The sequence below is a fragment of the Aspergillus pseudonomiae genome (genome assembly GCF_009193645.1).
Source record: "Aspergillus pseudonomiae strain CBS 119388 unplaced genomic scaffold BDV37scaffold_22, whole genome shotgun sequence".
Classification (NCBI taxonomy): domain Eukaryota; kingdom Fungi; phylum Ascomycota; class Eurotiomycetes; order Eurotiales; family Aspergillaceae; genus Aspergillus; species Aspergillus pseudonomiae.
Genome location: NW_022476014.1, coordinates 62530 through 83213, shown reverse-complemented (window position 1 = coordinate 83213; position 20684 = coordinate 62530). Strand labels below are relative to the sequence as shown.

The window sequence follows — 20684 nt, the reverse complement described above, 5'->3', positions numbered from 1 at the left end:
GCGTGGGGATAGCAGCATACAAGTTTCCCAGTCCGTCGACTAATTAGGTAACCCGTCCCGGTGGGTCTCGGATGGTCGATACTTACGGAGTACATATCGGCAGCAGCTGTACTTCACAACGTGGACGCTTTGATGACAGACATCTCATCATGAATATTGTGCTAGATACAGATAAGGTACTTTTGCAAAACTGGAAAATCTCAGTGAGATGGGTGCACCTGAACTAAACTCAATTGTTTTTATTTCGTGAACCTCCCTGCTGCTAAAAGCTCGATGCACAATACGTAACACTTATAGAAAATAAAGCCGTCAATGCAATCTGAGAAGTTGGGATATGATAGTCCTCAAATTCAAGAAGTTAAATACATGGGCGCTAAAAGTTTACACATCATAGGCTCCTCACGCGGAAGCAGACTGAGCTATCTGAGAGGTATCAACAGCGCTGTTGTAAAGGCTCCAATGCCTTCCTCCTGGTTATAGTTAGTTGAAGGCCTTGATTGTTCCAACCTTTTAGAGCAGCCTGGTATAAGACATTCCGCTGATGCCGGGACGGGGCCTACTATTGCTTGCCACGATGCTGACGCGATCCAGAAATTTCGATAAGAGTGGCGTTATCACCCGGTCTGCGATGATTTTGCCGTCTAGATCATGTGTATCCGCCAAGTTCGAGCACTTCCATTGAGATGGCCTTGAGTAGTGAGGGTATTGTAGTTAAAGAAGGATTAAATATTGGATCTAAAAGAAGATATCTAAATCAAGGGACAATTAGGCGGGCTTGGTCGAAAAGCTATTTGGGAGATCACCCCGCTTAGAAACACAGGTCCGCCGTTATTTCTCACTCCACAAAGCATTAGATGGTACCAATTACGGGAGTTAAGAAGAAAATCAAATATGTGGCAGGTTACCTGGCTCGGTATATCAGGAAATCCGTTTAGCAGAACAAGTTTTAAAAGAGGAAATCACCGCCACTGGTGACAATCATTTCTGCTTCTCGCTTTACCGGAAAAGGTATTCTGTTCCGGCGGCCTTCCTGCCTTATTCCATATGCCCCTGGCCCCCAGTATGTGATTATAGAGAACCAATCATGCACGATTTTCCAACCGTAGTGGTATCTTTGTCGTATGCTTAAGGTTCCTACATCAATGAACAATAAGGAAGAAAGAGACAACGAGCTTCGGTCGAGAACGATCGGGTAAATGACCCTGTCCAATTCGGCAGTTCTCTGGCAAAACCCTAAGCGGTGATAGCGCCGATTGGTGCCTTTTTACCGGGAAGGTGGGGATGATCCTATTTGAGCAGATTTTGATTAGATTAACTTCCGGCATGGCGCCAAGCGGTCGGGCCAGCTGTGTTGCACAGAATAATATTCGGGTTCATCAGGCCAAGATCCGAAAGCGATTCGCCTTCATACGAGTCATTTGCTTTGGGCGCTCCCATGAATCGATGAATCCCAATTAATCATACAGCTATAAACTTGACACAGGCCAAGTGACCCACTGTCTCATTCCCAGACAACTGCAAATCAAATAGTTCTGGCCAAAGCGTTCTTGGCATTGCACTTGAGCATATTTTCTCCTTGGCAGCCCACTTTTTAACGTATGTGTCTTAACGACTTTTCGCGACGGCGGGTACAGTTTAATATGGACATCCCCCGCAGCCATCCAGCATGTTCGTTTTCCTCCTCTCCAGAGTCCAGCAACGTTCGTCCCATCTCTCGAGCATTGACGACTCGAGATGCTCTCCCCGCGCCATGCTCATGATATCCCGGATAGTGGCCCCGGCGTTGAACACCACTGGGGATACTATAATCGCCAACTCCCCTGTACCAGTGGTGAGGGAAAGTGTGCATATCTAGATACGGTCTATCACAGTCATGATTTGTCGATACTGTACAGTGCTATTCTCTGGGCGGTCATTCTTGGAATTGTATTCCTTTGCTTCATTGGCCATTACTGCAATCCTATCACACGCAAGTCTACATCTTCATGCATTCAGAAAGAGGGGGAACATGAAAATAGATCACAGAGCTCAATGTATCGCATGAGCAGATCACTTGGCTCGATATACCACCGCTACTTTGTCCAGGAATCCCTAACCCCTCTATTCGGCCGCACCACTCGGTTTAATATCCTCGTCCTCGCCATTCTAGCCGGCTATCTCATCATTTTCAGCTTTGTTGGAATCGTTTACAAAACATGGTACATCCCTGTCAAGGGAACCAACTTGCGCTCGACTCCCACGGGAATTGGTCCGTGGGCAGATCGCCTTGGAGTTCTCGCATACGCCTTAACGCCCCTCGCTGTGCTTCTGTGTACCAGGGAATCCCTCCTTTCCCTCTGTACGGGAATACCTTACCATCACTTCAACTTTCTCCATCGCTGGCTCGGCTGGATTATTTACATCCAATCTGCTCTTCACACCTTCGGCTGGACCCTCATGGAGGGGAAGCTGTACCAGCCGCAACCCTCAACATGGAACGCTTTTATAGCTCAGGAGTACATGATCTGGGGCATCGTAGCCATGATATTCCTGTCATTCCTGGTCTTCTTCAGTACCAAATGGGCCATCCGCCTCACGGGGTACGAGTTCTTCCGCAAAGCGCATTATGTCGTAGCCATGCTATACGTGGGTGCTTGCTGGGGACACTGGGAGCAGCTTTCATGCTGGATGATCGCGTCATTGGTCGTGTGGTTGCTCGACCGGGCCATTCGGCTGTTGCGGACGTTCTTCACACACTTCGGCCCGCACACTTCAGAAACGTTCTCCTTCTGGGGTCTGCACATCCCCAAAGCTCGCATAGTCTCCTTTCCCAACGATGAAGACGGAGACGTCGTCCGTCTAGATTTCGACCACGAACACAGCCCTTGGGAAATCGGTCAGCATTTTTACCTGTGCTTCCCCGGGCTTAGCATCTGGCAATCGCACCCCATGACGCCATCCTCTGTGCCTGGCGGCTCCAAGCAATCCCACACGTACATCATCCGCGCGAAGAAGGGTTTAACCCAGGACTTGGCTCGCATCGCCCGTCAGCCCCAGGGCTCAAACTGGGACGAACCACCAAGCACATCCATCGTTCTTTCTGGGCCATACGGACAATCCATCGTCGACAACGACCTCCACTGCTCAGACGACATCAACCTTTTCTGTGTTGCAGGCGGCACAGGTGTGACATTCGTTCTCCCCATACTGCAAGCTATAGTATTAAATCGATTCTTCTCCACCCGAAGAAGCATAGTCGAGCTTGTGTGGATCGTCCGCCGCAAGTCAGACATGCGGTGGCTCAGCGAGGAACTGGAAGTACTGCGTACCGCCGCACAAGCATGCACCCATTTCCGGATTCGGGTGTACGTTACGCGCGAAGACGACCGGGCCAATATTCGAAACTCCTTCACACCGGCATATATCACCGATTCCGAGATCAAGAGACCGCTATCTACTGTTGCTCACGACGCTCCTTTGTCGGATAACCCGTTCTCGGTGCATTGCTTGCGGCCCGGGAATTCCGGCACCTCGGTACACCCTGATGTGCCGGCGGACCTGACTGGTTTCGTGCAGCGCACTGTTCAGGGTCCAACACGTGTCATCGCTAGCGGGCCGGCGGGGTTGATCTCCTCGCTTCGCACGACTGTGGCGGCGCTCAATGATCCAGGTCGGGTATGGAAGGGTAATGAGAGATACGATGTGGAGCTGGTTCATGATGATCGGTTGGAGTACTGATCTTGTTTTCCTACTCTTTGCTTAACGGTTTTAGGTTCTTGGTAGCATTTTGTTGTATATATTTGCCTTGCATTGTATCGCCTTCCTGCCGGTCATGAAGGAGTACCTTGTCGATTTATTTTTGTATATATACCCACACGCAAAAGACAGTTCCATTTAATTCCGTCAACCAATATACTAAATAGAATACAACAAATATACTATATACAAACCGAATAGATGGAATTGATTACCAATATCCTCTCCTTTATCCTCCATTTTTACATTTCCCGAGCCATTCCGAGCCTGCCGCTCCCCTCTCAGAATCACCGTATAAATCCCGGTACAGCTCTTCTTTGTCTAGGATGTTTTGAAGGTCCGCTGGGAGCGAGGAGCTGCAGCGTTGGGAGGATGCCTTGGTGGATTGCTTGGACTGGTTGGACATTATGGATTCGATGAGTCGACCTGGATGTATGATATATAGGATATTCTGGTATGACAGAAGAGCGACTTCTTTAAAGATATATCGAGTTCGTTATGTGGTTTTGCTTGTTATGGGTTAGGAACTGGATTACCAAACGGTTATATAGGAACCGGTATGTATGACTGCATCAGTCGATTCCTGTCGTTTTGCCACAATCATATTGATCTTTTGGGTCTGGCATTATAAGAGGTTCCTTTATACGAGGGGCTATCTGATGGTCTTGAACACGTCCTGTGATGTCAGGGCCGAGTTATTTCCGAGTTATCATCATAGGATTGATTATATCACGGAGGAATGATATCAAGTATTGCATTCCATGTAGGTATCATGCATATGAAACAGGATATCTCACTTGAGACCCGTTCACCAGCCCATCTTACATTAAACAAATCACAAACGCACCTCCAACCAAACCAACCTCCAACCTGACAGGCAAGAAGGCGAAGACAAGACAGGCCTACCTCCCCATAATCACCCCAACAACATCCTCAAACCCATTCTTCCTCGCTTCCACCACAGCCGTCTCACTCCACTCGCCCCTCGCCTCAACATTGGCCCCCCTCTCCACCAAAAACCGCACAACGCTCACAAACCCACTCCCCGACGCCAAAACAAGCGGCGTCCCGAAAGGTCCCGCCAGGTTCACATCCGCCCCGGAATCGACAAGCACCTTGACAGTATCCAGATGTCCCGCCAAGGACGCGGCGGCCAGCGCGCTCCCGCTTGGTCCCCTACTATCTAGGGGAGCACCGGTGTCAAGGAGCGCTGCAACGATGTTGGTTAGGCCAAATGACGCAGCGTAGTAGATTGGATGTGGGTGGCGGATCAGACCGGACCCATCGGTTCCAGAAAAAGGTTCGTATCCATCCAGAAAAGCTGTCCAGTTTAGGTATGCTGTTCCTGAGTTGAGGAAGCGGAGGACTAGCGCCGTTAGTTCTGGGTCTGTTTCTGGACGGGCTAAGCGGGCATGCACGGCCCAGTAGTTTGTTGCGTAGCTTAGTAGGTACGAGGTTTTGATTTTGCTCGGGGTTGTGGTGTACGGTTCTGTGAATTGGAGTAGGTAGGTTAGACTGTCTTTCGCGATGGTGGCTTGGGATGTGGATTCTGTTATTGCGAGTTGTTTTTCTGCGGTGGTTTGGATCTCGGGGGATTGGAGGTATTGTTTTATTGAGGAGTTTGTGAAGTGGACTTGGTGCTGGTTCGGTTTGAAGTCGTCTTGGGGGTCCGGATTACTGGGTACTGGTGGTGTGGTTGTTACGAGGGTACCCGGACATATGGCGAGGATGGCGCGTGGGTCGGCGAGGCGTTTATCAACGTCGGTACCAGTTTCTGAGATGACGACTAGCTCTGCGAGTTCTTCGATATAGAGCGTTCGGGTGGAATGTGCGAGCCACTGGAGGATTCTCGAGACGAGCTGGGTGGATTCGGTGGACGATACTTCCTCTGCGGAGGAGCCTTGTTCTTCTGACGGGTCTGGAGCTTCTTCTGATAAGCCTGGAGCAACATATCGTATGGCATTGAACGACCAGGAACTGCTCGCTTCGCAGCTATAGAATGAGCCTTACAGGTCAACGACCGAGCGCACCGAGCGCCGTCCGGCAGAGTGACTGCGCACTGCTGCTCGACGTCGACGGAGCGGGATTGCAGGTCCTTGGTGGTGGAGGACATTTTTGGGCAAGAATATTACTACCCGTTCATAGATGCATGAAATTCGAGAGTAGGTGAAAGTCGAGATATATATGTGGTGGACACTATTGAGCAATAAACGCCTTGTTGATCGTCTCAGCCTTGCATCGATCACCGCTGACCCCGCTGTGGCTTAGCATAGAGTTAGGCTGATATTGACCCACTCGTGACACAGACGCCATTCCAACACTCTTATCCAAGATAACAGACTTCGAACGAGTGGTAACAGACATAAAGTATGCTCTAGTTATGCAGTTTAGGATGCAACTGCATTAAAAGTCAGCTAGCATGTGGAGGTCAGAACCCACAGACTCCTGTACGGTCAACGACGGCATCTTCCCCACAATCACGGTATCCACAAGAAAGCCCTATTCACCATGATAGAGTATTCCTCTGGCACACAAGAATGACATGTTTCACCGCGTTGGACATATCCGATACCGGAATCCATGGTGCACGACAGATCACTTGGCCCGTTTCCGGGTATCCGGAGTCACTGAGCCGAGACCGAGGACTATCTCTACAAAAGCCGTGGAATCTTCACCATTACTCTCCTCTCAAGTATTCATTATGTCCGTCGGCTCGGTTCGTTGACCGTTCCGACTTACCCGTGGATGCTGCTCGAGGGGTAGTTTGATTAAGCTCAACAACCGAGGCAACGGTTCCCCGAAGCGCCTCCAGGCGGGAGAGAATATCCGTAGCAGCATCGGAGACATTGCCGGTGAATCGCAAGTAGGCATGACACTCAACCTCCAGCTACGAGGTGTCTAGCTTGGATTGAAAAAGGTAGCGAGATTGACCGGATTGCATATGACTGGATGAAGCAGGCTGAGGTCCTGAGGAAGAGTGCAATATCTGGAAATAGCGAGGGCAGAGAGGACTTTGATGATTAATTTTCAAATAAGGTGAGGTTGAAACAAACCCCGTTCGTTAAAGTGGGAGCTGTCCCCAAGCCCCTAGGTATCCTCCTTTCTAGCTAGCTTAGGGCTTATGTCGCTAGGGACGACCACGGAGTCATCTCACATATTGAGCAGACTATTAGCACCATATATTCCAAGTAGGAGGCGCTTGGTTGCCCCAGCGAGCAAAATAGTCTTTCTCAATCGTATATAGCTATCTACTCGTGTGTCTTGGCTCTAGCCTAGGCACTAGGCAACTCCTGCTGACAGCTTTCCGTATTGGGCTATGTGCATTATCTATGGTAACATTCTTTGAAAAATAGACATGGTGAAAGACGATTCCCTAGTCCCTTTAAGGTCCCTTCCATCCCGTCCAGCTTCGGTTGCCCCGCGCTTGTGACTTGCCACAGGTATTACTACCACATGATATAAAAAGTTTTTACAAAAGAATTCACGACCATGGAAGACGAGATGGCAGAGTATAAACTTAGCAAAGGCCGTATTTCAGAAGAAACGACAAAAGAAAAGAGAATCGCATTGGGTAGAATTGCGGCTGGCACAGTTGCTAAGCAGAATGTTATAGCAGGTATAGGTCGTCATTGCCTGGATTCTAAGCCACGGGTAAACATGTCAGATGTGTGGATAATGGCGCAAGTTTAGATGGAGACGGGGGTAAGGAGGCTTCAGTAGCCCTGTTCTCCACGCAATCTACCACTCAGTACTTACTGTACATAGTATTTAGTAACTAATCCATCGATCTGAGTTGATCTATAACCCACTTTGACCGTCAAGACTTAACAGCCTCTTCGACACGTGACCAGTGGTAGACCTAGACGAAAATCCCGTCGGTACTCACATGAATTCTTAGGGCACTGTACATACGTATATCCTGGCTCTTAATTGTGTATTCTACATAGGAAGCTTTCTAGCGTCTCTAGTCGGTCAGGATTGAGATACGGAAGGTGAAAAAATAGAAATGCAAAAAGACAAGCCGAACGCGGGGGTCGAACCCGCAACCTTGAGATACCGTGAAGACTAAGAGTCTCACGCTCTACCGATTGAGCTAGCCCGGCTGGTTGTTGAAATAAGCTCGCATTTTATGCTAAATAAGTCTAAATTACCTACTATACCCTGTATTCGACAAGAGTAATTTTAAGCTTTAGGTATCTTACTTATGTTCCTTTATATACTCAGAGAATATGTGCTCCGTTAGTTAATATACTAGCTCAAATATAGTTTCTTTGATGAGTCTGATCTCAATAATTAGTGTACACATTTATCGAGGAAGTAGTTTTCTGCTGGGCTAGCGAGTGTCTTCCAGAAGAGAATATATATTTCTGTATAGAGAACTGCATATTACTGGATGGCGATTCTGACGTGCATCCTGGATTATATGGATAAGATGGATATTTTCGATGCGAACAGCATAGGCGAGAAGTATCAAGTAATCTATCGTGCACTCAAAAAGGGAGAATTCTCAAGGATGTACATTCCTCCATAGGAGCCCCGCAGAGACCTAGCCCTAGGGCATCACCCATCAGCAACATAGAATCGATAATTACTAGACCTTTCCCTCTACAGCCATACTACCTTTCCTGGCTATCGGAATGATCAAGGTATTACGGACTGAGTAAGCGGAAGCGGCAGAGCAAATAGGCTGTGGACCGACTATATAGTTCTACTATGACCTCTCGGCAAAAGATCCACGACCCTGGGGCCCTCCCCCACAAACCCGACGGGGTGGTCACGGTCCACCAGGCCATGCGGGTGAGGCAAGATGCAAGGCACCCTAATCTCACATTTACGCAGTACGCAGCATATATCCTTGTCGGACACGATTAGACTGAATTGGCATGACGATAAATCCAAAGCGGTGTTAAAAGGTGGATCGCTTTTCTAGGGAGCCTGCTTGATCCATCTGCTAGGTACTGGAAAGACGCATATGAATAGAAAGCAGGTTCATAGATGTTCCCACACTACGCAAACGCGCTGGACGGTCTAGTCCAACTTGGAATTCTTGAACGGCTGGCGACTCGCGTCGAACTTGTGGTAAATGGTTAGCAATTATTCTCTGGGCGAAATAGGGGAGATCACTGTTTACTTTAACGTTACTGGCCTGGTCCAACACCACGGCTCGCTCTCCAAAACCAATCCATGTAGCCGGTAGATCAAGCGATGTGATTTTCTCCTCGAAGTCGGCCTGGGCATTGCGAATGGCCTCAATCGATCTTTTCCCACGCAATATCATGGTGAAGACCAATCGATAGCGCACCGGAGGCTCCCCTCCAAAATAAGCACCCAGATCAAATCCAGAATCAACAGGGACATTCACCAGCATCGACTGTATCTCCGGCGATGCATGACAAGCCAGAGATGATACCAGCTCCGAGATCAACGTTTCCGACGGGATTTCCGGGTCGCGAAGCGCAACGAAATACATAGCCACGAAGGTATTCTCGGCCTGCTGGTCCATCCCGGATGCGCGAGTGAAGGGTAGGGGCACTGCCTCCTCTCTCACGAACATTGGAAGGACCGCGCTGAAGTCGGAAAAGTTCACGCCATCGGGTCCCACTTTCTTGGACACCCATTCTGATTGAAAGACGCGCATCAGGTGTTCCGAAGAGTCAAAATAAAGCTCTGTAACGCCATCGCTAAATGCCCAGGGCGGGTGGGCATTCGGGACATTATGCGATGTGTCCGCATGGTACGCTGCGTCAACGAAATGTGTCTGGAAGTACTTCCTGCACTCTTGTTAGCGGCCAGGAAAAGGTGAAGAGGAGGCTCGCCTACCCAGGAGTCTCTGCGGCAGTCGGCGCAGTACTGATTGCACCGTGCTTTTGATAGTGATAGTCAAAGTATTCGTCCTTTGTTAGACCTGCCTTGCGGCGCAGGACGACCAATTGCTTGATAGGGACCATCGTATTATACTCTATACTCCACGAGGTACTCGACTTGAATTGGTTATGAAGGAGAGACCTGGAGAACCGAAATGCAGCAAGTATTTATGGCCCACCAAGTAAGGAAGCAAAGCTATATCTTGCGGCCCATACAAGGAAGGGAACCTCTCCACCGCTACGGCTGGGGGTGGACATCCCGAGTCGTGGCCTGAACTCTCATATAACTCTGACTACATCACGCTTTCAAATATGGATATGACTGCATTTGTGCACCTCCGCCATGCACCCATCGATGCCGGCCTGGTCATCACCCCGTCGGCCCCGTCGGCCCCTCGGAGTTTGCGGCGGGCTTCCCCACATTGATCAACATGCTGTGCTCAACTCCATAAAAACGTCACGACTCACCAGTCACCGCAAAGTTCACCCGTCAACTACTTAAGTCGACACCCAGATTGTTCCAGAAGCCTGAGTGAATAATCTTCGGCGCTGCTTTCTAGTCCCACATCCATTTCTCTACCTTACTCGCATGACCATGGCCGTGACTCGCCCAAAGTACCAGACATCTACATCGGATGTGGAAGGGTACACCCGCATTAAACATGTCTATGTGCCCATGCGCGATGGGATTGAGCTTTGTGCCGACCTCTTCCTCCCGTTTGCTGCATCAAAAGAGGCCAGGAAGGTGCCTGTCATTTGCAGCCTGGGACCATACGGCAAGGATATTCATGCCTCACGGTTTGGGTTGCCGAAGACCCCTATTTATGCGGAAATGTACAAGCACATAACACCTTTGGGGCCGGACGCTGCTTTTGAGCTGTGTGAGCCCACTATATGGGTACGTATAGCGGATATATGTGATGAGACTTGCTTTCGGGACTAAGCTTTCCTTCTTACAATTAACAGTGCAGGGAGTATGGGTACGCCCTTCTTCGGGTCGACACGCGCGGTATTGGGGGCAGCCAAGGGAAACTGGATCCCTTTGGCTTGGAACGATCCGTCAATATCCAAGCCGATGCGGAAGGGCAAGGTATTTGCTCCATGCCATCGAACCCTCGCGGGAATCTCACCGGTTTTGTCTAACCGCTCGTTCCATCGTGGCCAGATCTGTACGACATCGTTGAATGGGCGGCGGTGCAGTCGTGGTGTACCGGCAAAGTGGCCTTTTCAGGAATCAGCTATTTTGGGATGGTGGGCTATTGGGCGGCAATGCAGAGGCCACCGCACCTGAGTTGTGTCATGTCGTATGAATCCGCCTGCAGCATGTACCAGGTGGCCCGACGAGGGGGCATTTATAGCAACAATTTCCAGTCCCATTGGTACCACAACATTGTTGTGCCTTCCCAAGGTGGAGCGCAAGACGGTACGCTCAGCGAAGAAGAGCTCGCCGCGAATAGGGTGGACTACCCGAAACTGCTTTCAGAGACTGAATACCCCACAGACGGACCTTGGTCTGTACTGGAACGAGTCCGCAGGTTGTCAGACATTGAAGTCCCATTCTACAGCGCAGGAAACTGGACCGACCCGGAGCTCCACCTGCCCGGCAATCTTCGTGCTTTTAACGGCATAAGCTCCAAACACAAGTGGCTTGAAATGCACACGGGAAACCATCTAGGAGCCTTTTACGAGCCTGAGCATATCAAACTACAGAAGCTGTTCCTCGACTGCTTCCTTTTCGACAAAACAGACAATGGAATATTTGATGTTCCTCGAATTCGATTGCTTCAGCATCATGGCACCGAGACCTTCTATCGAGAGCATGAGCTGGCTTTCCCTCCGCCTGACGCTGAAGATACCAGCTTGTACTTGACCCCTGGCAAAAAACTGTCTCTTGAAAGGCCGACCGAGGCAAAAGTCGCATTCACCTACCAAGCTCTCAGGGATAATCTTATGTTCGAACTGAATGCTGCATTTTCAGAATCCTTTGAGCTCCTGGGCTCCCCATACATGGAGCTTGAGGTCAGCACGACGGCCCGGGATCTGGATCTTTTCATCCATCTCCGTGCGATTGACCAGGACGGAAATACGATCGTTCTGAAGGGCAATCACGGGGAGCCTATGGACAACTTTGCTCGCGGTTACTTTCGTCTGTCGCACCGGGATGAGGTTGCAAGGAACTTTACCAAAGAGCGAATCCTGGCTCAGCCCCAGCTTCCACCTTCTGACGTGGTTCCTGCGAATGTCTACTCGGTGTTGGTGCCTCTGTATCCCACTGCATTTCTCTTTGATGCAGGACAGAAACTTAGCATGGAGATTGGCTCGGTCAATACCCCGACCACGATTCCTCCCATGCGGCATGAGGGCGGGGACCGGTCTATCGCTCGGTTCGAGGGCGAAAATGTAGTTTTTTCCCATGGTCGGCTTGTTCTTCCCCGCGTGAGAAGGTAATGGGGATATTTTATCTATTGCATGGTAGCTAGCTAAACGCGCAAGATATATGGAGAGATAACGCAGTGCAAGGCACACAGACTTTGGACTATTCAGTGCAATATTACTTAGTAGGTTCTAGGGGCCCACGAGAGGTCACTCGCGGGTAACCTTGGTTGGTCTTTCGGTAAAATGTCTTGTATCGCCTAAGCCCTACATTAGGTGTCTTACACTGCTATAACTTCGCATATAGCTTACATGTCCTTGAGCTCTTCAATCAGAGAAACATATCCCGTGTTGCTTGGAACAATCTTGTGAGTAGGAGAAAGTTCCTTTCACCGCCACCTCAAGATAGGTAGAGAGCAATGGAGGGTTTTGCCAAAGCCTAGGAACAGCATTCATCATCGCCGTCGAGCTTATGAATAAAATTTCAAAGCATCAGCTCGAAAGCTCTGAATATATGTTATCATCTGTAATAGCTCTACATACAATGAAAGCGCGAAGCTGCAGATATATCATTTCATGTCGTATATGTACAGTGAGAAGAGACCTCTAAATTCTGAAAGTGTGTACCAAATACCTAACACGAAAAAACAAGGATCCAGCGTCCAAAATTTCAATTGATTCGTTGATAAAATTGTACAGAGCACTGAAAGTGTCTATTGAGCAAGAGACATAATACGGCTGAGATACGCAGAGATGCTGCAAATATCATCAAGCTTTCCAATCGTACCTACATACCCATCCGGCCGTACAACAACCACTGCGCCGCGCGCTGGATCAACGCCATAGATACGGTATGCATCGTCCAGTTCGTAGCCATTGTAGAACGTCATCTCGTTCTGCTCCTTTACGCATTTGGGGATGTTTTCCCAGGTGAATTCGCCGGGAAGACGTGGATAGACGATGATCTGTTCGATTAAGGATGGAGGGAAATGCCTGACAAGGGTTGCTGCATTGTTGACTGCGGTTGCAGAGACACCGTTGGGATCGAGGAGATCGTTGGTCAAGAGTGACAATACACGGAACCGACCGGTCGACGGAAGGTCTTGCAGTGGATCCTTGTTAGCAGGGCTTTCTGGAAGGTATATCAGCAGCGAGACATAGGAATTGCGTACCGTCATGAATATCACGATGCCACCCGTCCGCAAACCGTTTCAGCTTGATGTTTAGTAGGCGACGCCCGGAGCGTAGAATTCCCGAAATATAGTCATCGCCAACAATCGGGCTGCTTCTGGCGATAGAAGGCCTGTCAACCGCTAGATTATTGGCGTACTCTACGCCACAGCCGCTAGTGAAACCGCACCCGGTGCTGAATAGGTCGACGAAGTCGGAATGGGAGATTCCAGACTTGGATTCGGTCGTGCCCACTTTATCCGAGAAGCTGCTGGAGAACTTCTTATCAAAATCAATCAAATTTTGAGCGTTCGCATGGCGTTCTGTGTGGTATGTGTCAAGCAGCGCATCTGAGCTCTTCTTGTCCGACGAACTAGGGGTTAGGCCATTGATATGATAAGCGAGCTTCCAGGCCAGATTGTATGAATCCATCATGGACACGTTCATGCCTTGGCCGGCCTGGACATCTACGTCAGCTGTTAAGAAGTAGTAAAAGATATGAACGGCCTACCTTTGGACTATGTGTATGGCATGCTAAGATTCATTAGTAAAGCTTGGACACATAAAGTCTTGAGCAGTGAAACTCACCATCGCCGACAAGAAATACGCGGCCAAGCCCGCTGGAGTCCTTCACGATAAATTCCGGACACACTCGCTGCCCAATCTGGTATGCAGCCCACCAGTCGATTGCATCATCCCTCTTGGGTCGAATGTAGTACGGCTTAAACACATCCCCAACCTGCTTCAGGATCCCTTCTAAAGTGACCTGGCTCCGTTTCCCCTTCGCCTCTTGCTTGAGATCCGCATCGGTGCCGGCACTCCCAGACTCTACCACCCCTGGAACCTGCACATAGAGTCGGGTAATATACTCACCGGTATTAATCCGTTCACGAGGAATGACCATAGCAGACCCTGCAGATGAATGGACCGCGCAGCGTCTGCGGATATCGGGAAAGTTAGTGTCAACTACCAGGTCTACAACTCCCCAAATATAATCCAGTGATTGACCTTCCAGCGAAAGGCCAACTGATTTGCGGACAACCGAATGCGCACCGTCTGCCCCGACCAAGTGCTTTGTATGAATGACCCGCGGGACCCCATTGACTTCAATTTCAGCAATCACGGGGAATTCGGCATCTGTATGCTCGTCGATCCGCAGCGATAAGAGCTTGGTGTTTCTCATGACTCCGCGCGATGAGTATCGGAGGAGATCTGTCTCCATGATGCGTTCTACGCGTCCTTGGTGGATGGTAGCCTCATAAGGGAACCTCGCAGGTGGGATCACTTCCGGTACGATAGATCGTCTTTCGATCAATTTCACCGGGTCGTCAGAGACGTTCCAGAATGCGAACTCCCACATTTGGCATGCCTCGTTCTCAATTTCATCGGATATACCCAATGTCTTCAGAACCTCCAGGGTGCGAGGCTGTATACCATCTGCCTGGCCAGATTTTAGCGTGCCAGGCTTTGAGTCAATGCATAATACGGACTTGTCTGACAAGCCGTATCTGGCTAACAGCAGGTGCAGCATGAGGCCTGCGGGTCCGGCCTGACCAAGGGTTAGCGACAATAAGCGTCCGGAAATGGTCTTGCTGACATACCCCAACAATAACCACCTCGTATCGCTCTATCCCATCTTCTGGGGGTACGAATTCCGGGGTCAGGCGAGGGAGTGGAGGTGCGAACGATGGGTGGACCCTGAGGTCGCGCCAACTGAAGGCCTGTTCAGTGAAGAGAGGCATGACGGCGTGGTGAAGGTGACAAAGTGGATCTGTGTTGATCCTGGGTGATACGTAGGGCGACAGGAACGCGGCTTAATATCCTTTTCATCTCATCGCTGCATGTCATTCTAGTTATATTGACACTGGTCTCAAATACACTTCTGAACTGCCGGTCCATTTCAGTAGGTATAAGACACCCCGCCGGATGTCATACCCCGCCATGTGGCGCCCGAAATTGCGGGGTGCCTACATGCAGGAAGGAAGCGAACCTCTAGAGCCCACAATTCGACCCCACGCATCAGGCTTGCAGATGGGGGCTCCTATCTAGTATGATAGGCGATTCCTTCGCAACCCTGTTGGACACACTTTATAGCAACTCACACACTCGGTTTATTTTCTACCGCAGCACACAGAACGGAAGAAAACGATTGTGAGATGCCCCATCGGCCAATACGATTTAGGAGGTCAATCAAGCGGTGTAGGTGACTGACGCTCACTATTGTAGGGTCGCCGGAGCCTTGTCCCTGAGGTTCACGGGGAGCCGTAAAACTCTCTACGAGCCGGATCTCGGGAGTGTTGAATGCGTCGGCATCAATGGCACGGCGCCCGCCAACGTGAGTAAAACATAGCCATACCAGAGCTGCGCTGAAAAGAGCTCGAGGCACATGAATCGCCGGCTCCGATGAGACACGCATCCGTTCAAGGTACCGCTGGATTAATAAGGTATGCACCAAGCACCTACTTGCATCGAGGGAGGTAGCCCACGACCTGATGAGAGAACAGCTGGAGTTAGTGGCACTGTCGCCGTCTCGACCGATGGCTTGCTCCAGAAGGTCTATATCAGCATAGATACTAATGAAAACGGAGTGCCACAGGACCGGTAGGCTAAAAGGATCGTCCTCCCCATCTAGGGGGAAGTGGTCGGTATATATTCTCCACCATCGCATGAGGAGATTTGACAACTGTTTAGATTCATGTTCGTCCAATGTATTCGACCGTCGAGCTTCGATAGTATGTGCATTTATGCTTTCCAGGACTCCATACGCTGAGAACCTGGAGAATGACACCGTCGCTTGAAGCGGATCGATTGAATTAGAGAGCGAGAAGTACTTGGTTGGCGTGTCTCTGTAGAGTTCGGCCCATCGCGACGCGGTGGGTGCCATGAACAGTGTGTCAGAGGCTACACGTGGATACTGATTGAGACGATGTTTACGGAGAGGCTCGTGGTGCAGTAGACTAGCCAACTCTGCATCATGGATGTTCAATGCAATCTCCACCCGCCTTCGCTGTTCGTAATCAACCCACCGACTCCACTGCTTATCTAAATCAACCATCGTGGGGTCCAAGTCTTCAGCGTCCGGCGGGCCCGGGTTTGCGTTTTTGTTACATTCACGCGCCCATGCTATTACGGTACCATGCAGCACATCTGCCAGGATGAGAGTCTTGGGGTGGCCCAATAAAATTGCGAACGTCTGACCAAGTACAGCGGCTTGTACCATTGATAAGGCATCATCACAGCTGTGCGACAAGACAGTCTCCCAGGACGCAAGAATCGCTTTATTCAATCTCTCAAAAAGACGGATCCCTCGCGCAACGGCAGAGGCCGACCCTACGAAGAGGCTGCCCACAGAGCAAATTGAGACGAAGAGCAAAGAATTCTCCTTCGTGGGCTGAAACGAAGGCGCATGTACGATAGGAAAGAGGGAGTTAAAGCGGCTGAAGAAGAGGTTCGCGTAGAGATTTAGTTGGTCAGATGACGGGAGAGCCTCGTCGTGTATGTGAGGCTGCAGCGTCTGCGACAGGCCCGCCCGGTAATCCTCATCAGCCGCAACGTTTCCCTCACCAAAGGAGCCTCCACGATTGCTGGAAGCCCTTTGCGAGTTCCGTGCCCCTTGCCCAACTGACAGCCGCGAGAACCATCTCTGCTGGACGAGGTTAGTTGGTGGTCCCTGAGCCTCTGTCGGTATCGCGCCTGAAGGTGTCGGTGTGGGTGGACAGAATATGGAGACATCACCAGAATTAGATGGCGGCCGTGGCGGCATTTGCGCCCATTCTGATACGGCTGACGATAAGGTAAAATCCAAAGCATCGACGTCCAGCCCAGTCCACAGAAACCAAGAATTTGGATCAGGATTGAGGATGGGGTCGTGGGGAATCATCTCAAGCGGGTGTTGGGTATCTATCGACTGAGGGTTCTCCACCTCAGGTGACTGGTCGGATAGCCCAGGCATAGGAGCGGAGCGGTTTGGGGTCCAAGGGGGATTGAGTTCTTCCTGGGACAAAGGTGTCACCATGGTGGTGTCCTTTTCCGATTGGTCTGGTGATTGTGAAGAAGCATTATGCTGATTTTTTTTGTGGCGTCGCAACACATCACTGGAAAGGACAGGTCAGGTTGGTGTGCACAGACGTTGGTAGGAGTGACTACGCGGCAGACCTTCGCGAATAGAGCTTGCCGCAGATGGAACATCTGTAGGGCCTTTCTTTCGTGTGACTGCGAAGATGGCGTGTCAGATGCTCCGCCTTGGAGAAAACCCTGTTACAGGAATGGCAGCGCCGACTCTGAACAGAACTCATTCTGTTTCTTGTGATTCTTCATCAGGCTTTCGGGACCAGATGGACACGGAGAGGAATCTGGGGGACATCACCCATTGTTAGGAGCAAAGCCCGCAGAGATCCGGGGACTCCACATCAACCCCACGGCTGTGACACGTGACCCGGTGCGCCTGGCATTACGGAAGTGGGGTGAGCAGGAGTTTAGGCTCACCCCGCAGCCTGTATGTATGTATGAATGTACAGTACATATCTTGGTGCCCTCCACGCTAGCATAATACAGTCTTTAAGCGATAGAGTATAGCACTGAACTAAATATCATTCGACTTCTCCTCTACTTGTTACTATCAGGTAGAGCTTTATATGAATTGACATCTACAAGCGCCCTGCACTACGTGCAATGTCTCACATAATATAAATGCATGTAAATTAGTACTAGAGATTGTAAATCAACAGCCCCGTTTAGACTGACCCAATCACATTTGCCCAGGTACCCCTCTATTTAGACATACCAACTCACTTAGGCACATGTGGAAGCTTCTTTAAACAACCCACACTGAGTGAACTCAAGTTACATCCAGTACTTGTCAGCACAAGACAGAATATATACCCAGGAAATGTCTCTAAAGCCAGAACACAACCCTCATATCACTCCGCCCGCTTTTACTTACCCAACGCTTCCGGAAGAGCCTTATACCACTCGCATGATCCGTCTGCTGCCGCATAAGGATAAGAGTGCTCCAATACAGTGTGTGCTGTTCAACTATGATTTATCAGAGACAGGCGGTGGAACACACCTGTATGAGGCACTTTCTTATGTATGGGGAAGTGAGCTGAAGCCTGAATCAATCATGCTAAACGGCTGTATCTTCCATGTCACAACAAATCTCCACCGCGCACTTATAAACCTCCGAAACCGCCAACTTGACAGAGTACTATGGGTTGATGCAATATGCATTAACCAGGACGAGGAAGATCAGGGAAATGAGAAAAGCAAGCAGATCCCACTGATGCGGACGATTTATGCTCAAGCCGAACGCGTCATTGTCTGGCTGGGAGAGGCCACAGAGAATGGTGATCAAGCGCTTGGAAGTATTCGTCGCCTTGGAGAAGGTCAGGATATAACCTCTAGCCTGGACAATCCGGAACCCTCTGATGCATGTCTGCGGTTGCTACAGCGAGATTGGTTTAGTCGTATCTGGGTAAGATAGCAATTGCCCATCAGTGTCAGAAACCATCACTAACAAGCTCAAACAGGTGCTTCAAGAAGTGGGCGTCGCACGATGTGTTTATATCATGTGTGGCCCTGTTTCTATAAACGGACACGTCTTCTGTGAAGGCCTTAGCAGACTAGGGCTATCCTCAGATTTCCGGAGCAGGATTGGCCCTGTTGCTTATCTCATAAAAGGCGCACTTTATCGGCCTAAATATGAGCTTGGTTCGCGAGGGTCCATCTCTGTAGGGGAGCTCATTGGCATGTATCAAAACCATAATGCGACCAAGCAGCATGACAAAGTATATGCACTGTTAGGCTTAAGTGCCGACCCTATCACAGCTGCCCTAGAGCCGAACTATAGCATCCCATGGAAGGAGGTTTTCAAGCAGGTCGTCAATCATATATTCCCCGAATGTTCGGTGGACACATGGAATGATACAGAAACAGTTGTTATCAAAGGCAAAGGACTGATCTTAGGCAATATTAACTTGGTTGAGGAGAGTGTCTCTGAATTTGGGAAACAAAATATTGAAGTCCTCTTAAATGATACTGCCCGGTGGTTTGGTTTCAATTCTTTATGGGAAACTAATTGGAAACCGCAGGCCTCTGCAGTGCCGATTCAGGCTGGTGATATCATCTGCCTTTTGAAAGGGGCCTCAAAGCCAAGCATCATAAGGCTGTGCAGAGACCATTTCATCGTCGTCATACCAGCAGTGACACCTCAGCAGAAACAGGATAAAGAGAGTTCAGCGGTAATATCTCAGGAAAGACTATCTAGGAGTGGTCTTCATGACATTCTACTCACATGGAAAATTCCTGGCGCTAAAACAAAAAGTAAGGATATGTTTGAGGTGATGTCCCAGCTCAGTGAGATAGCACCAAATTATCGAGAAGAGTGGTCCTATACCGAAAGGAGATTGGAATACACAGGGCTCGCCGTGATAAGTATTGCAATGACAATAATAAGTCAAGGAAGATTCAAAACCGAGCCAATAGAACAACTACTCCGTCAAAGTGGAACAAAAGATTCAATCATCAAAGAATTGGTTAGGGGTTCCGCAAACAAAAATAAACGACATACACAGACAGTCCCAGATCATTTCTTCGTGTACCAAGAAAAGTACCTATCATTTTCAGAAGAAATGATTATAGATGTAGCAACAAATTATGGATCATATGGTTGCATCATCGTGGAAATCCTCCTGCAGTACCAAAGAGCGAGTCTCCCAGTCTCTGAAGAAGTGGTCAAGGCAGCAGCAGGGAATAATGCAGAGTTTGTGCCTGAAATCTTAAGGCTTATACTTATACACCGGGCGAAGAGTCCCCCAATTTATGAAGCAGTGCTCAAGGCAGCGGGAAACCTAAAAATTGAACTTGGATTGGTGGCGGCGCTATATGCACCTGCCCAAGAGAATATTTGAATATGATCCCTTCTTTGCTACAACTACCAAAAGATTGTCTCTGTCGGTATCCATGGAAACTCTTTGAGATAGTGAGTTCACGAGATATACTCAAAGGAACAGAGGGCCAAGTTCTATGCATCCAGTCACAGGTGCATATCTAGTGACCGCTACAAGTGGAGGAATCAACGTTAATATATCCCCCAAGGCTTGAGAGAGCCCTATCCGATTGATGCTGATGATAATAATGATTATGTTAACCAGCCCAGAATAATAAGAACACTTCATCTCAAGGAAACATGGCCAGCTTTACTCATATGCCACAGATGACGTGTAAGCTCGCTTTCAAATCCAACCCATGGCCCGCCTCCTAACCACCCACTATCACTCAGGCTTCTTTCGCACATTTATACCCAGTCAAATCACGGAATCACTCAAACAATCAACCATGGGGCACCTCACTCTTCTCACCCCCTTCCTCTTTACCGCCTTCTTCACCCAAGGAAAGCCACCTTCACGCTCTACAGTGAACGCGATGCCATGGGCTCTCGCAACTGTGCTACGACCGTGAACGCCTGTGGCCAGCTCAACCAGTTCGGGATCACGGTCACTTCGGACCTGAGTGGAAAACCCGCGGAAGGGAAGACGACGAAGG

The 20684-nt window shown here is 49.5% G+C and overlaps 7 protein-coding genes and 1 non-coding gene across 8 annotated transcripts; 3 read left to right on the top strand and 5 right to left on the bottom strand.

Annotated features, from left to right (window-relative positions):
* Nucleotides 1–1734: 1734 nt before the first annotated feature.
* BDV37DRAFT_293027 (ferric reductase family protein) lies at nucleotides 1735–3796 on the top strand (the record flags this gene model as incomplete). The annotated part of the gene is made up of 1 exon (XM_032089302.1): nucleotides 1735–3796. One exon carries the CDS (start codon nucleotides 1735–1737, stop codon nucleotides 3715–3717), a length of 1983 nt encoding a protein of 660 aa, XP_031942852.1. The 3' UTR covers nucleotides 3718–3796.
* Nucleotides 3797–4500: 704 nt separating this feature from the next.
* BDV37DRAFT_244748 (ankyrin repeat-containing domain protein) lies at nucleotides 4501–5983 on the bottom strand. Its single transcript, XM_032081582.1, has 2 exons — nucleotides 5746–5983; nucleotides 4501–5659 (listed from the first exon to the last, which is right to left on the bottom strand). Exons 1-2 carry the CDS (start codon nucleotides 5846–5848, stop codon nucleotides 4638–4640), a joined length of 1125 nt encoding a protein of 374 aa, XP_031942851.1. The 5' UTR covers nucleotides 5849–5983; the 3' UTR covers nucleotides 4501–4637.
* Nucleotides 5984–7754: 1771 nt separating this feature from the next.
* BDV37DRAFT_t80 lies at nucleotides 7755–7838 on the bottom strand. The gene has a single exon. It is a non-coding gene; the product is annotated as a tRNA-Lys (tRNA).
* A 925-nt stretch (nucleotides 7839–8763) lies between these two features.
* On the bottom strand, nucleotides 8764–9683 carry BDV37DRAFT_270535 (EthD domain-containing protein; the record flags this gene model as incomplete). Its single annotated transcript, XM_032084576.1, has 3 exons — nucleotides 8764–8808; nucleotides 8867–9506; nucleotides 9556–9683. The coding sequence occupies 3 exons, from the start codon at nucleotides 9681–9683 to the stop codon at nucleotides 8764–8766; spliced, it is 813 nt and encodes a 270-aa protein (XP_031942850.1).
* A 511-nt stretch (nucleotides 9684–10194) lies between these two features.
* BDV37DRAFT_293026 (CocE/NonD family hydrolase) lies at nucleotides 10195–12047 on the top strand (the record flags this gene model as incomplete). Its single annotated transcript, XM_032089301.1, has 3 exons — nucleotides 10195–10497; nucleotides 10566–10689; nucleotides 10765–12047. 3 exons carry the CDS (start codon nucleotides 10195–10197, stop codon nucleotides 12045–12047), a joined length of 1710 nt encoding a protein of 569 aa, XP_031942849.1.
* A 573-nt stretch (nucleotides 12048–12620) lies between these two features.
* Nucleotides 12621–14972, bottom strand: BDV37DRAFT_244747 (FAD binding domain-containing protein). Its single transcript, XM_032081581.1, has 5 exons — nucleotides 14744–14972; nucleotides 13731–14691; nucleotides 13654–13676; nucleotides 13145–13601; nucleotides 12621–13074 (listed from the first exon to the last, which is right to left on the bottom strand). Exons 1-5 carry the CDS (start codon nucleotides 14882–14884, stop codon nucleotides 12686–12688), a joined length of 1971 nt encoding a protein of 656 aa, XP_031942848.1. The 5' UTR covers nucleotides 14885–14972; the 3' UTR covers nucleotides 12621–12685.
* On the bottom strand, nucleotides 14771–17410 carry BDV37DRAFT_293022 (uncharacterized protein; the record flags this gene model as incomplete). The annotated part of the gene is made up of 2 exons (XM_032089300.1): nucleotides 14771–17236; nucleotides 17298–17410. Coding segments are annotated over 2 exons (2109 nt in total), but the record flags the coding sequence as incomplete, so codon positions are not given.
* Nucleotides 17411–17993: 583 nt separating this feature from the next.
* BDV37DRAFT_293014 (HET domain-containing protein) lies at nucleotides 17994–20117 on the top strand (the record flags this gene model as incomplete). The annotated part of the gene is made up of 3 exons (XM_032089299.1): nucleotides 17994–18615; nucleotides 18671–19902; nucleotides 20084–20117. Exons 1-3 carry the CDS (start codon nucleotides 18031–18033, stop codon nucleotides 20115–20117), a joined length of 1851 nt encoding a protein of 616 aa, XP_031942846.1. The 5' UTR covers nucleotides 17994–18030.
* Between the last annotated feature and the right edge of the window lie 567 nt (nucleotides 20118–20684).